The sequence below is a fragment of the Onychostoma macrolepis genome, chromosome 07 (assembly GCF_012432095.1).
Source record: "Onychostoma macrolepis isolate SWU-2019 chromosome 07, ASM1243209v1, whole genome shotgun sequence".
Taxonomy (NCBI): domain Eukaryota; kingdom Metazoa; phylum Chordata; class Actinopteri; order Cypriniformes; family Cyprinidae; genus Onychostoma; species Onychostoma macrolepis.
The window spans coordinates 38398609-38415326 of record NC_081161.1 but is presented as its reverse complement, the minus strand read 5'-3'; the positions used below and the strand labels follow the sequence as shown (position 1 = coordinate 38415326).

At 36.4% G+C, this 16718-nt stretch overlaps 2 protein-coding genes across 4 annotated transcripts; both read left to right on the top strand.

The window, feature by feature from the left end:
• LOC131543587 (uncharacterized) lies at positions 1-2171 on the top strand. The gene is made up of 7 exons (XM_058781071.1): positions 1-204; positions 506-600; positions 700-1047; positions 1136-1489; positions 1570-1680; positions 1778-1812; positions 1919-2171. The coding sequence occupies exons 2-7, from the start codon at positions 558-560 to the stop codon at positions 2009-2011; spliced, it is 984 nt and encodes a 327-aa protein (XP_058637054.1). The 5' UTR covers positions 1-204; positions 506-557; the 3' UTR covers positions 2012-2171.
• Positions 2172-13954: 11783 nt separating this feature from the next.
• On the top strand, positions 13955-16718 carry LOC131543588 (uncharacterized). 3 transcript variants are annotated; one of them, XR_009271942.1, is made up of 6 exons: positions 13955-13980; positions 14093-14153; positions 14447-14797; positions 14893-15234; positions 15367-15624; positions 15760-16718. XR_009271942.1 is itself a non-coding variant. In XM_058781074.1 (5 exons), the coding sequence occupies exons 1-5, from the start codon at positions 13978-13980 to the stop codon at positions 15762-15764; spliced, it is 762 nt and encodes a 253-aa protein (XP_058637057.1). In that variant the 5' UTR covers positions 13955-13977; the 3' UTR covers positions 15765-16718. The 3 variants fall into 3 exon arrangements, 2 of the variants coding, with proteins under 2 accessions (XP_058637057.1, XP_058637055.1); XM_058781074.1 differs by lacking the exon at positions 15367-15624; XM_058781072.1 differs by lacking the exon at positions 15760-16718 and having other exon boundaries at positions 15367-15752.

Below are 16718 nucleotides of genomic sequence, written 5' to 3'. Positions count from 1 at the left end.
CATGCCATTAAGATGAACATTATAGTGAATCAGCCAATAGGATCATGTAAATTTTCTTTCGTACAGGGAGGTACAGTCTATAAAGGAGGTACAGTCTATAAAGGTGAGTCTCTGTGTGTCTTTCTCTTTTGGACTATGTTGAGAAGGAAGATAAACCTGTCATAGAATCTACATGAAAACCAACCTTGACCTTAAATGAAGTCTGTAAGTACATATTTAAAACAGAGCTTTTTTTATTTTATTTTTGTTTTGTTTATTTTCTGTTTTGTAAATCAGCTTTACAAAGCAACATTTTTAACACATATCCATAAATGATATATAAAAAATATTTCTAATCCACACAATGTAAAACTTGTAAAGTTGTAAAAGTTGTCAGGTAACCTAAAAATGAGTAACATCTAAAACTAGTTGTTTGACTCAACAACAAAAAAAGAGTAAATTAATAAAATAAAAATAAAAATCTTCTTCATGTGTGTAATTTTTTACTATTGTTATTTTTTTCTAGATGATTCACCCTAGAGGTTCTGAATCAACCGGTTTAGAACTATCTCCTAAAAATGATTAATCATTTTTTCATCCTTTTGCTTTACCTTTCAAAATGTAAGTATGTATATGCCTGTACTGCATAATAAAACAATTCAACAGCAAACAATACTAACTATTTTCTCATCCATGACATTTCATTTTGAATTGGTCTAGGCAGCTCAGAAAATTTAGACGTTGGGTCTCAGAATCATCTGAAGATTGTTCAAGCTGGAGACAGCGTTACCTTCACCTGTATTTGTCCAAAAGAGACAAGAACCACTATTGTTTGGGTCAAACAAAAAGCTGGAGAGAAACCCCTTTCAATCGCTTCATCATATCAAGCTTTAGATATTGTGTTTGAAAATGGCTTTGACAAACATAATCGCTATTTTGTAGCAAAAGACGATAGCAGTTTTAATCTGAGCATCACAAATGCAAAAGAATCAGACACTGCAACATACTATTGTGTTAGATTTATATATCAGTTCATATTTGAGGAAGCCACTGATCTGATTGTTAAAGGTAAACAGAATGTTCACTTAAATATAACTGTGGCACATTGTGTCTGGTCAAATTACCATCATGTCATTGTGTTTTATTTTCTTTTTAGGCAGAGAACTGAACATGCTGTCTGACCATGAGAGAGCTGTGACAGATCCAGTGCATCCAGAAGACTCTGCAGTGGCGCTGCAGTGCACTGTCCTCACTCAGAGCTGTGCAGGAGAACACAACGTCTACTGGTTCAGACGTGAATCTGGAGAATCTCCTCCAGGAATTATATTCACTCAGGAGCGCAGGAACGCTCAATGTGAGAGGAGCTCTGATGTGAACTCTACTGCGCACAAATGTATCTACAACCTGCCCAAGAGGAACCTCAGTCTCTCTGATGCTGGGATTTACTACTGCGCTGTGGCCGCATGTGGAGAGATACTGTTTGGAGATGCAAGAAAACCTGACATGCCAGGTGTCCATTTAAGTTGCTAAATTTTCTGTCTGCTCACAGATTTGTTGCTTATATTTTAATTACTTTTATTTTAAATTAAGGTTTTCAGGAATCTTGGAGTATAATTGCCCTGATTTTAGGAACTTTAAACTGTTTATCAGTGATTGTGATCATATTTCTGGGCATACAGCTGTACATGCAGCGACGAAAAGGTAGGAATTACTGCATAAAATTTCTCTAATGTGTAAGAAAATCCACATCTTTCAGAGGCAGTGCAGTTACATGTACCAATTCTTATTGTTGTTCAAGATGGGACTCAGAATATTCAGATTGGCCACTTAATGGTAAGCAATTTAATATTTCATGTGCTTTTATACCATATGTTGCTAATGTATGTATTGCCTTTATAGGCAATATATCTGACTGAATGTATCATAATTGCTGTTTTAGGATGAAGACAGAGATGCTCTGAATTATGCTGCTTTGAGCTTTCAACAAAAGTCCAGCATCCCTAGAAGACCCAGAGAAAAACATACAAGATAACTTAAAAGATTTTGTACTTATCTGTATTTATGCGTTCTACTGTTAGTACTTAGTGTTATCTGTATGCACCAGGGAGTAAGAGAGTAACGAAATTTCAGTTCTCTGTATGTATGTACGGTACATGTGGCAGAATTGACAATAAAACAGACTTTGACTTTGACTTTGACTTAATATTTGCACATGAGAAATCTATACATTTTGTTGAAAATAAATTCTCTGTTGTTTACAAAAAAAAGTGCTTTAAGTGATAAAGATTACTGAAATGCTATTAGAGTACTACAGTAGTAAAATATTTCAGTTTTTATACTTCAAAATTTCACATTTAAGTCAGTGTTTTACTTGCTGTTTCTAATTGATGAAATTTACTAGAAATAAAAATTGTTTCTGGAAAAAAAAATAAGTTAAATTATTCTATCAAATAAACTGAACTGTAATTTTAAGCGACCTTCATGGACCCCTGTTTGTTGGATTTCTGCATCAACATAGCATATCAGTTTTAGATTTACTGATTTGTTGAAAATGTCTTGAAGTTGAAATCTCTGTCCGTGGTACTGAAATGTGACAATTGTTACCATTTTGGCATTATTTAATATGGTAGACAATGTACCATATTAAATGTGCTACAATGTACTACTAACACATACTTATGATATTTACTTATGACAACATTAATTAATAAGACAATATATAATTCTCATGTGTCTAGAATGTAGCATTAGCAATATTTTCACAGGAACATTAAACAATGTTTCAGAAATATGTTTATTGACCTATAGGTTGATACCCTTTGTGGTCAATGAGTCAAAAACAAAACAGATAATCTATCAACTTTTTCGTAATGATTACAGTAAATAAACTTAACTTTTGCACTAAGCGCAAATAGCAATAGATGATATTTACACTATGTGAAAATAGCAATAGATGCTATTTACACTAAGTGAAAATAGCATATTTTCTTAGCGATAGATGGTATTTACACTAAGTGAAAATTAACAATATTTTTAGTGACATGCTATTTACACTAAGTGCAGATGGCGATAGATTCTGTTTACACTATGTAAAAATTGCATTTTTTCAGTATTTTCAGTATTTACAATTATTGCAATAATTGTAGTCTTTTGCAGTCTTGTCTAACCCTACCACACGTTGGTGAGCGGAGTTAGTGTAAATAGCATCTGCCAACAATGCAGGCTATTTGCACTTAGTGTAAATAGACACTGTGTAAATTTAAATACATAATCAATCATATCTGGCATAGCATTAGTCTGCATCATATTTTTAAATAGTTACAAAAAGTGATGCTGCCCAATATTATCGATAAATGGCTCGCAAGGCCCCTCTAGTGGAATCATGTGGCAAATATTGAAAGATCATGAAAATATGAGGCCAAGGACTGTACTACAATAAAATGAAGGTATTTGAAAATTCCACATTCATGCTAAAATGTTAAATCCCAATGTTAAAATTCTAACTTCATGCTAAAATTCTATGCTTACCGTCAGGTTTAAATATACAGTATAGTAAAATGGAAAATAACTTGGTGTCCAGTTAAATGCACACATTGTAACTTGTAAGCCCAGCTGCACATAAGGTTTTTGTAGTGTTAAAATAAACTTACTATTTATATGATGTTTTGTCACCCAGCAGTAATCATCAAAAGGTAATTTAATCCTTTACTAATGCAAGGTAAAGTAGTTACCATTTGAGAAAGGCGCATGTGTGGTTTTTGATTCAGATAGCAGTGTGAGACATCAGTGGGTCAGTCCTGTGGTTGGGAAATGTTCAATCCACACTATGCACTATCATGCATGCAAACGTGCACGTACAGAAGCACAAAGGTGCACAAAAACATCTGAGCCCACAAACTAAACATCTCTTTTGTGTACATATGTAGTTGGTTATTTAATAGGCAAATTCCTGCATGTAAAATAGTTAGTGTGCCCTTTACATATACATATTTCGAGAATTCTTCAAAATCTTTTATATTAATTTAAACCACTTGAAAAAATAGTACATATCTATCTATCTATCTATAGATATATATAGTAATTTTCAATTGCGAATTTAGAATGCTTCAGAATTTCAAAGTATTAAATGCTGACAGTTATGTCTAAAGTTAAATGTTTCTCCGCTGATGTTCACCACAGCAGTTCTCATTCTGTACTGAGCAGCTTCTTCCTGTCAGTCACTCTACAGGAAATGATGTACTTTGTCTTTTGTCATCTTACTGGTGCTCTAGTTGGTGTCACATATATTTACATGGGCGTATGCTGACTTTGTGGAGGAGTCTGTGCTTTGTGGTATTAATGGCTTACAGCTCAGTGTATTCCACTGCTTAACTAGGGTTGTTTGGGCCCCAGTGCAAAAACACTTGATGGGGCCTCCACCACCGCAACCACCTGCAGCTTGAACAGAGGATGTGTAGTATTCACATTGTATTTTATGCTTATTGTCTCAACCAAGTTTGTGGTCTCAAGGCACAGCCAAACTATGAAATGTCTGTGTCTCCTTAGATCAAAGTTCCCCTAAAGGAATTATACAACATTAACCCAGTTATATCTTCATCTTTAAAAGCAAGCACAACTCACATTTCATTCATAAATCTGAAATGTAGCGTGATATTGTTTGAAATTATAAATATTTGTATTTTTCCCTTTCATATTCAGAGTAAGGTGTTAGACTTAATGTACTTCATGTAATTTAAGCATGCTAACACCACAGCTGTCAATCACTATATATATATATATATATATATATATATATATACACACAGTGGGGCAAAAAAGTATTTAGTCAGCCACCAATTGTGCAAGTTGTCCCACTTAAAAAGATGAGAGAGGCCTGTAATTTTCATCATAGGTATACCTCAACTATGAGAGACAAAATGAGGAAAAAAAATCCAGAAAATCACATTGTAGGATTTTTAAAGAATTAATTGGTAAATTCCTCAGTAAAATAAGTATTTGGTCACCTACAAACAAGCAAGATTTCTGGCTCTCACAGACCTGTAACTTCTTCTTTAAAAGGCTGCTATGTCCTCAACTCGTTACCTGTATTAATGGCATCTGTTTGAATTCGTTATCAGTATAAAAGACACCTGTCCACAACCTCAAACAGTCCAACAAAATTGTAGACCTGCACCAGGCTGGGAAGACTGAATCTGCAATAGGTAAGCAGCTTGGTGTGAAGAAATCAACTGTGGGAGCAATTATTAGAAAATGGAAGACACACAAGACCACTGATAATCTCCCTCGATCTGGGGCTCCTCGCAAGATCTCACCCCGTGGGGTCAAAATGATCACAAGAACTGTGAGCAAAAATCCCAGAACCACACGGGGGGACCTAGTGAATGACCTGCAGAGAGCTGGGACCAAAGTAACAAATGCTACCATCAGTAACACACTGCGCCGCCAGGGACTCAAATCCTGCAGTGCCAGACGTGTCCCCCTGCTTAAGCCAGTACATGTCCGGCCCGTCTGAAGTTTACTAGAGAGCATTTGGATGATCCAGAAGAGGATTGGGAGAATGTCATATGGTCAGATGAAACCAAAATAGAACTTTTTGGTAAAAACTCAACTTGTCGTGTTTGGAGGAGAAGGAATGCTGAGTTGCATCCAAAGAACACCATACCTACTGTGAAGCATGGGGGTGGAAACATCATGCTTTGGGGCTGTTTTTCTGCAAAGGAACCAGGACGACTGATCTGTGTAAACTAAAGAATGAATGGGGCCATGTGTCGTGAGATTTTGAGTGAAAACCTCCTTCCATCAGCAAGGGCATTGAAGTTGAAACGTGGCTGGGTCTTTCAGCATGACAATGATCCCAACCAAACACACTGCCCGGGCAACGAAGGAGTGGCTTCGTAAGAAGCATTTCAAGGTCCTGGAGTGGCCTAGCCAGTCTCCAGATCTCAACCCCATCAAAAATCTTTGGAGGGAGTTGAAAGTCCGTGTTGCCCAGCGACAGCCCCAAAACATTACTGCTCTAGAGGAGATCTGCATGGAGGAATGGGCCAAAATACCAGCAACAGTGTGTGAAGACTTACAGAAAACATTTGACCTCTGTCATTGCCAACAAAGGGTATATAACAAAGTATTGAGATGAAATTTTGTTATTGACCAAATACTTATTTTCCACCATAATTTGCAAATACATTCTTTAAAAATCCTACAATGTAGGATTTTTTTTTCTCATTTTGTCTCTCATAGTTGAGGTATACCTATGATGAAAATTACAGGCCTCTCTCATCTTTTTAAGTGGGAGAACTTGCACAATTGGTGGCTGACTAAATACTTTTTTGCACCACTGTATATATATACACACACACACACACACATATATATATATATATAAAACATACCATTAAATAGTCCATAAGCTTAAGGCTCTGTACTTCAAGTTTTACACAGCCATGGCATAGTTTTGTGAGTCTCCAAATTTTATTGATTAGTGACAGAAAATATGTTCACATTTTTGTTCACATTCTGTGTTCAGAAGGTGGATGTCACAAACTACTGTGTGGAAGCGAGGAACAAGAAGACGAAGGAGATTTCGTTTAACACACTTTAATATTCCAGACAGTGGGTAACACAGGTCAGGCAGGACGCAGGAGACACACGTAGCACATAACATTGAGACAATACCGGACAAAGGAACTACAGGACAGACTAACGCAAACGAGGGTAATTAACAAGACACACCTGAACCAAATAACACAATCAAACATGAGGGAAAACTAGGTCACGAAGAGCACATGGGGAGAAAAACACACACAGACAGTCCAGGGGCGTGACAGTTCGCTCCCCTCCCGGAAGGCGCGTCCGAGGTTCGGGAGGAGGATGGCAAACAGAATCCAGGGTGGAAACGACGGAGGGACTCAGGTCACAGCCATGAAGATGACCCACGGTGGAGCCGATGGAGGGAGGGTATCGGGAAAAGTCCGCGAGCTGATGAGCAATGGCACTATATCTCGCTGAGCTGCCCACAACACGATTGGCACCAACCAGTATTGAGTTTCTAATAAAGAAACATTTATTAAAAAAATAGATTGTGACAAACAGAAAATAGAAAGATGTACAGTTTGTTGTATTAGAAACTCCATTGCAGCAGTGTTTGCTAGTATTTTGTAGTAAAATGTCAGGGTAAAAAAAATAAATAAATAAAAAAAAATATATATATATATATATATATATATATATATATATATATATAAACCTTTATATAAAAATGTACTTTTTTTTTTTTTTACTTTTGTACTAGCAATTATAAGACACTTCTTACAAAATAGAAATTAATGTGAACATTAAAAATTACATTAAAAAGGTTGTAGCCTACTTGTGTTACATGTGGTGTGTGTGTTTCTATTTTTCACACTGCAGGGGCACTCGTAGTAGGGCATCAATATTTTGAGTAGGACAGTTTCATAATAAAGGGATTGTCTTTCATGTAGTTCATGCTGCAGATATCCTGCAATTTAGTTAGGCCATGCTGCATACTGAGATGATCTCTTAATCTTTAAATTTACTGTAATCAAGTAATTCTAATAACAGCTCTGTTAATATTCAGTTATGTCCAAAAATATCGGCACCCTTGGTAAATATGATCAAAGGCGGCTGTGAAAATTAATCTGCATTGTTAATCCTTTTGATCTTTTTTTTTTTTTTTTTTAAATCCACAAAAATCTAACCTTTCATTGAATAATAAGAATTTAAAATGGGGAGAAATATCATTATGAATTAAATGTTTTTCAGTCATGACAACTCTCTGAAAAGTTTAGCATGGTGATGGATATGACAATGTTAATGTATTTGGTCTTGGCGGAATAGATCTGCTACACTGCTGCTGAATTGCTGCTGCTGTTGGTTATTGCTGTAGTTGTAGATTATTGCTGCTGCTGCTGCATGCAAGTACAGGAACTTGCTACTGCCAATGCATATGGCCATATCGTGCCTTGAGTATTTAAAGGGGTCATATAATGCCATTTTTGTACAAGCTAATATGATTCTTTAGGGTCTAAATTGAAAGTTTGTAATATACTTTAATTCAAAATTCTCATTAGTATTGTAAGAAAACACTCATTTTACCTGCTCAAAAACAGCTCTGTTTTCAGCACACCGTTTTAGTGCGTGTGTTTTTAAATGCTAATGAGCTTTGCTCGCCCGCCCTCTGTTCTGTGGGGCGTTTTGACACAACACACGTGGAGTGTTGCCTTGACAACAGTTGAGGGTATATTTTGAAGAATGGCAGCGGGAGTCTCTGAGGATACTGTGCAACTGTATCAATTCGAACCGGAGTCGGACCCGGAACAGGATGACGGCCCCGAAGAAGTTCGACAATTAAGGCTCGAACGGGACGTTTCTGAATGGTTGGTTAACGTAATGTCACTTTTATCTATTTTTGTGTGTACTGTCAGGTAGAGTAGTGAGATACGAACGCTATGTGTTTACTGATACGTTAGTTCATTGACAGATTGATGTTACAGCTAATGGTCATGAAAAATAAATTCGGTAAATGTAGGCTTGTCAGTGATGCGTAACGTTATCTATGCAGTGTTAGGTACAACTCTAAGGGCGGAAACACTGATATGAGGTCACGGCAGGAATTTTTCATATTGAGAACGTCGTAAATAGAAAACATGCATGTACCCTGAATGTAAACATTAGCCACATACATCGTGAAGCGTGCTAGCGATTTGCAAAGATTAATGTAAAGATTAATATAAAGGTTAATTAAACGTTACACTCACTTCTTCTGGAGGTTCAGCAGGAACACGAATAGTTGGTACCGATTCTTTTTTCAGGAGCAGCTTCTTAGCAAAACCAGCTTTATACTGACCTTCATTTATAAAGCAGTCTGGTGAAAAATGATTCGCGCAAACATGAAAACATTGACGTTGCTCGTGGGGAATATTCCCTTCAAAAGCAAAACTCAGCCACTGTGTCTTCAGCGGTTCGGACTTAGGAACATCAAAATGACTGCTTTGTTCATTATTGCACCCGAGAACAGAACACCACAATCGCTTAGACGCCATTCTGCTCATAGACAGCTCCAGCGTATATCAACAATGACGCGCGGACTATGATTGACAGCTCGCTCACGAGCAAGGGCGGGTCTGTGTTGAAACACTGCTGTCAATCAACCATCGTGGGAGGGGCGTCCGACCGTGTGGCGTCACACGGTCGAACGGCTTGATTTGAGACAGGGTAAAACAAATAAGGAGATTAAAAAAAAAACACTGGATGGATTTTTATCATTTTATGATGGTTGTGTACAGGCACTGCTAACACACATTTCAGTACAATCAACTTGTAAAAGTGCATGTACCATTATATGACCCCTTTAAGACATACTGCTGCTGCACATTAGCATGTAAAATAACCCATAACAGATCTATACAGGTGGAGCTGGGAAAGGTGGAGGGCTTCAGAAAACACTGAAAGCACCCTGCAGGAATCTCAGTGGATACAAGCCAGCCATATAAATGTAAGGCATTAAGCTCATTGGCTGCATGTCCAGCATGAACCAATCAGCTTGTGCCAAGTCGTTTAACTCTCTGAATATCATCAGTTACGTTAACAACCCATCAGCTTATGCCATCTAGAGTTTCATGGCTGAACTATTTATTTCTCAAATACACGTTGGACACAATTATTGGCACCCCTAGAAATTCTTATGAGTAAAATACTGTATGTCTGAAGTATATTCCCATTCATATTCACAATTTTGAGCACTCCAGGGTGATTATGAATATGAAATTATCCAGCCATGGCTTCGGCTTCCTGTTTCACAGAAATATAAATAGGAGGGAAAACAAAGCCCAAATTCCCTTAATCATCCATCACAATGAGAAAAACCAAAGAATATATTTCTAATGTGCAGCAAAAGATAATTGAGCTTCACAAATTAGTGAAGTGGCTTTAAGAAAAGAGCTAGAGCAGTGAAAATTCCCATTTCCACCATCAGCGCAATAATTAATCATTTCCAATCAACATAAAATGTTACGAAACTGCCTGGAAGAGGATGTGTGTCTATATCGTCCTAATGCACGGTGAGAAGGAGAGTTTGAGTGGCTAAAGATTATCCAAGGACCACAGCTGGAGAATTGCAGAAAATAGTCTCAGGGTCAGAAAACCTTTAAAAAAATTGTCAAACAGCACCTACATCACCACATGTTGTTTGGGAGGGTTTCAAGAAAAATTCTCCTCGCTCATCCAAAAGCAAACCCCAGCATATTCAGTTATCAGACACGACTGGAACTTCAAATGGGACTGGCTTCTATGGTCAGATGAAACTAAAAAAATTTGCTTTTTAGCAGCAAACACTCAAGATGGGTTTGGTGAACACAGGAATAAAAAGTACCCCATGTGTACAATGAAATATACTGCTGTATTTTTGATGTTGTGAGCCTATATTTCTGCTGGAGGTCCTGGACATCTTGTTTAGACACATGGCATCATGGATTCTATCAAATACCAACAGATAAAAAAATCAATAAGTGATTGACTCTGTTAGAAATCTTATAATGGACCATGTTTGGATCTTCCAACCGTACAATAATCCAAACACAAATCTCAAAAACAACACAAAAATGGGTCACTGAGCACAAAACCAAGCTTCTGCTGGCCATTCCAGTCCTCTGACCTGAACCCTATAGAAAATGAGTGGTGAACCGAAGAGAAGAAGCACCAACATGGAGCTGGGAATCTAAAGGGTCTGGAGTGATTCTGGATGAAGGAATGGTCTCTGATCTCTTGTCAGGTGTTCTCTAGTGAGTACATATATATACAGTCAATATCGGCACCCTTGGTAAATATGATCAAAGAAGGCTGTGAAAATTAATCTGCATTGTTAATCCTTTTGATATTTTATTTAAAAAATTCACAAAAATCTAACATTTTATTGGATAATAAGAATTTAAAATGGGGGAAATATCAATTAATGGCACCCATTTATTCAGATAAGTTGCATCGCAAATATGGAAATATTATGGAATATTTGGATTTGTGCCAAATGAGAGAGGTAGGATACACGAGCACAAAGCTCCTTTTCGCAAACAGTTGAGTGCGCAAGCCTTTAAAGTATACTCCCTTGTCAGACTATGCGTCAATAGACGCGTTCAGAATCAGCACATGGTCACTGTCTGGGGGGCTTTGTTTTCAAGTGCGCAACTCATGGCATTTGCTGTTCTTCTGCTGGCGCTGGCGGTTATCAAACAGTGTTGCATTGATGCGGGCGCCCCCTTCTGGATTGGGGGTGAATTGCCTGTATTCATCGTAGGCATCATGCACCGAACCGAGATGTCCGTACCGTGACGGTTCGGTACGAATACATGTACCGTGCCACCCCTAATATATATATATATATATATATATATATATACACAGTATAACTCTGCTATTTCCTAATACATAAAAAATTAAATTCTAAGGATTAAATATTAATCCATATTGGTAACTGACCTAAACAAACAAGAGCTCCCTCTAGTGGAGTTAGAAAAACAGTAACCAGAGGCCTGAAATGTATTTTGTCTGAATTTTCAAACAATATACTTTATATTATTATTCCAAGACATAATTGTGAGTCTGGAACAAAATCTGTTGTTGGTAAATATCCTCAGACTTGTTCTTTTGTTTTGAAAGTTACACTCTTTAGTTCTTGTGCTTTCTTCTAATGTTAACACGGGTTAAATCACTATACCCTCCCCTGTCTTCTCTTGAATAAATCTGAAATTGAATAAAATAAAAAAAATAAAATAAAATAAACACTAATAAATAATTAAACAAGTATGAGCAAAAGTAAAGGTGCTGAAATGTTAAGACATTTAATGGATAAATATTTTTGTTTGTAGGATTATAGACTTTTTATTATCATTATTATTATTATTTATTTATTTATTTATTGCAGCCGAGCTGCAAGCATTAAAATGTCTTTTTTTTTTTTTCTGCCAAAGGAAAGCAATGTTCAGTGGTTGGCCATTTGAAAGTTGTTTCTGTGGTTTTAATTCAAAGTGTGGTGCAAAAAAAAAAAAAAACAGACAGAGGCCAGTCTTGTGGGTAGGAAACGGCTTTGGCCATGTTGCTATTGAAATAGGCAAAGACCTTCATACATCAGAATACTGAACAGTGGGATGTGTTTATGAATTTAAAACACCTCTGTTTTGAAAGTAAATGTGTGTGTGAGTGTGTGTGTGTGTGTGTGTGTGAGTGAGTGAGTGAGTGAGAGAGAATTGATTTGTTCTATTTTATTTAATTATATATACACATGCATTTATTTATTTATTTTTTAAAATACATATATGTTCTAGATTCAATGTTAAACTATGCTTTGGCAATACATTGTAACAATTGTCATGCCAGTTTCTTTCAATCAAAATTACGCTTTCACAGAAACTTTGTGTCTGCCTGTGTTTTCTGCATGAATACGAATATAAAAAAGATTTTTTTAGGTCATGTCGTATGGCAGTGTAAAATTATTGATTATGTCTCTGTCCTCGGTGCTGAAATAACAAATCTGTGGCCCATAAACTTCTGACTTTAATGACCTCAAGACCTAAAGAAAAGCACAAAGCACTGGTTCTCATGGTTAATTCATTGATGTATGAAATGTATGAGGACAAGAGAGACGTATTTTTAATAATAATTTTTAAATTAATAAAAATGTATCATGTTCACTGCTACACCCACTAAAATGATAAGCAACATCAGGCCAATATTTAAAGGAGGGGAGGGGGGGTTTAATGCCATTTCATGCATGTTGAGTTATTTACACTGTTAAAGAATTTGATTCTCACGTTAAACATGGCCAAAGTTTCAAAAAATGATTTGGATGTAGAACGGAGTATTTCTGTGCCAAATATACTCCTTCCAGGTTCGTACAAGTGTTGGAAAAATTTGGCTGTTCATGACGTCATGAAAGGTGGAACTCCTTATGTGGGCACTTCTGCTGTAAGAGCACGCCCGCACACACATCGGCCAGAGCACATTCATCAACGTGCTTCATTCAGCAGTGTTGCACGGGACTTGCTCGGGAAGAATGTCTCCAAAGAAGCGTGTTTTTGGTTGTAAGGGAAAGATAACCTTGTTCAGTTTCCCAAAGAACCCAGCATTACGTAAACGTGTTTGTTGATGAACGCTTTAAAACAAGGCCCAGTTCGACACTGGATTTGCACATCGTTTGATACTGAAAGATGGAGCGGTCCCAGCGTTAAAAGATCCTGGTCATGATTCAGAACTGCAGACAGCAAGTCAAACGGCATCAAATGTCTGTGTTTTGTTGGCAATCGGTGCTCAAGTGCGCTCACTCTTTAGCTCCGCCCACAGCGCCTCTAGGAGCTCGGCTGTTTTCGGAGAGAATCGTAAAGCTGTATCTTTCTTTTATAAATATGATAAAATGAAAGACTCTTTGGAGATATGAAGGATGCAATGCTAATTTATAGGTACTCAAGATTAACATGAGATGAAACTGTGTGTGTTATGTCCCCTTTAAGTATTGTTGTTGTTGTTGTTATTACAACATAAGAGACTCTTTTCTCTTTTTTTGTTCTTATGATACAAACCAAATAATCAAGCATTAACTGCATATGTATGTACAGATGCCAAACTTTATGTAAACCTTTAGTTTTAATATAAGCAGTTTAACAGATGTCAGCTGTGTATAGTACATAACCCTTTTTTTTGGGGGGTAATGAAAGAATAGCTGGGTCTTAACATGTTGTGGTTTTGATGCAGCAAGAGGTGTGAAAACAGAAACAAGTCTCAGTGCAAACTATTTAGTGACATACTCACTAACACTTAGATTTGACCCACCTGCCAACTTCAAACTTCATGACATGAGCTGATTGGCTGCAATCACACAAGTGGTTTCAGCTCAATGCAAACCCAAGTGACCAATCAGCTCTTAAAGGACTGAATAAATAAGGCAGAAGTGCCTATGCGTCTCATTTTTCTGAAGCCGAGATTGAAGGAGACATGGTATGGACAGTTTACTTCTCTATCTCTATTAGTTGGTGTGAAAAGTTTTAGTTTTTTTTTTTTTTGGTGGCGTGATTCATGTTTTTATTATTTATTTATTTATTTTTTTCAGGGGAATTTTGGAAGACCGCTGACCATAAGATATTTAATTTTTTTGTTCTCCTCAACAATAGGTAAATGTACTTTTTATACTTTACAACAATCTATCACTACATAACACTAAAGGTCCTTGCACACCAAGTCTGAAATTTTCGTATGTGTTTTTTCGTATTCGTCATCATCCTTTCTAATCAAAATGCTTGTTACTCATGTGAAAACGCAGAATTTTTTATTTTTTTTTATGACGGATGAAAGTTTTGGAGGCAGTGTGTAATCGTGATTGACAACGCGAGGTTGTATTTATTTTTTAACGTGCAAAAAATTCTGACAAATTTCTGACCTTAATGTACCTTTTATAAATTTGCAGTCTGCTCCTCTGATGTGGATGTTGTTCAGGAGAATAATGTAACAATAGTTCGAGCTGGAGTGGATGTGAACCTTACTTGCACATTTTCAAATGTTCTGCAATCAACAAAAGCATGGTTTAAACAGACGACTGACGCAAAATCTTTACACATTGTATCTATATATTTAAATCAACAACCCAGTTGGAATGAGGACTTTGAGAAGACAAGTCGTTTTAATGTTATTAAAGGAGACGATCATTTTAATCTGACCATTTTAAAGATAAAGCCTTCAGACTCTGCAACGTATTACTGTGTAGTCTCGTTATATCACGCAATTGGAATGGGTGCAGGAACCAGATTACTTGTCAGGGGTAAGTTTTCTTGTTTGTTATTGTAGCTTTGTTTGGTTTGTGGTGTCTTATTTTTTGTCCTTATTATTTCTGTCTCTCTTATGTCCCTTTTAAAGATGCAGCCATAGGCAGAAACATAACTCTTCAGCAGTCTTTGATAGACACGCTTCATCCAGGAGATTCTGTGAGTTTGCAGTGCAGCATCTTCACTGAGAGTTGTTCTGGAGAACACAGTGTCTACTGGTTCAGACAAAGCTCGGGTGAATCTCAAGGAGTGCTTTACACCAAAGGAGAGAGAAATGGTCAGTGTGAGAACAGCACAGAGACGCGAACACAGAGCTGTGTCTACAATCTCTTCAAGAGCAACATCAGTCTCTCTGATGCTGGGATTTACTACTGTGCTGTGGCCGCATGCGGAGAGATACTGTTTGGAAAAGGAACTGAACTAAATTTTAGAGGTAAGGTCTTTGGATAAATATTTTATGTTTTCAGGCAGGAGAATTTTTGTTCAAATATCAGCAGAAATAATGACATTGAACTGATTTACTGTTAGCTCTCTGAACTATGTCTAGAATGTTTGGTCGTTTCAGAGAGTGTCGATGTGAATCCAGCGCTGCTTGTTCTTGGCATTTTAAATGTCATATTTTTGACTTTAGCTGTTTTTCTGGGAATAAAACTATGTCAGGATCCAAATAAAAGTAAGGTTTAATTTTGGCACACATACTGTATACTAATAATACATTTACATATAAAAATGCAATAATTGACACTACAAAGATATTATATTTGATTGCTTTTTAATGACTTTTCTTTATTCATCCACAATCAACAAATCTCTAGAGTGTCAAGTAAGTGCTTACATTTGTTTGTGATTTTCAAAAGTTGATGTGATGTGAAGCTGATGTGTCTTCTTAAGACTCAACTTTACATTTTATGTGACATTTTATTCTCTGATCTTTGTTTCTTTGTCCTCGTTATTGTAGAGTGAAGACATTCTGAGTTTTGCAGCAAAAAGTTCTTTCATGGCAAATGAACCTGAAGTAAAGATTACTGAAGAACATTCTCTTGTGACATACAGCATGAATACTAAAAAAACAGCCTATAATCGCTAAAGGCCATTAGAAACCGCAGTTTTCAGTTCAAGCTTAAATGCTGCATAAGTTTATGGGGTAAAACATGCTTAAATTTTCAGTACTGCTTTGTAACAATGTACAATATACATGCCAGATTTGCAGTCTTTTTAATACAATACGTAATATAATTTTTAACATGTTGTTTAAGTTTCACATATAGTTGGCTGCATGTACATATGGCCATCTATACAGAACAGAAATCCAACCACAGATGTTTGCTCTGTTTAGTTACATTACAGTATATTGGGTTTTTGACACTTGATTGTATCTAAAATCCGATGATTTGTCTCAAAGTACATGGCACAAATTCCTTTGAAATTTCCTTTTGTCTTTTGAAATGTAAGACATGTGTAATCTACAAAGTAATTTTGTATAAATGGTGTTATATGTAAAATGATGCATGATCCGTTACAGATACAGTATGTTTTTAATCTTCCGCCCTAAAAATGTAGCAATACAATATATGAATGGCTTTACATTTCTGTAAATAAGACATGAAGTCTGCGTTATACATTATTGTTTCTGTATCTTTTATTCATTGCTGCTTTTTTTTTTTTTTTTTTTTTGGTGTCATACAATTTAACATCCAAATTTAGCCATCCAAACAGACTTTTCATTTATCAAATATGCAATTTCACTCAGAATATTTCCGGTAACACATTTAACAAGACAAAAACAAAAAAAAAAACATACCAACAGTAGTACTGCTGAAGTGGTCTTACTGATTGCATAAAAATTATACATTTTCTTGATTTTATGCTAATGAACTTTATTCATTTCTTGAAACGCAGTCCAAGGTTTTTTTTTTT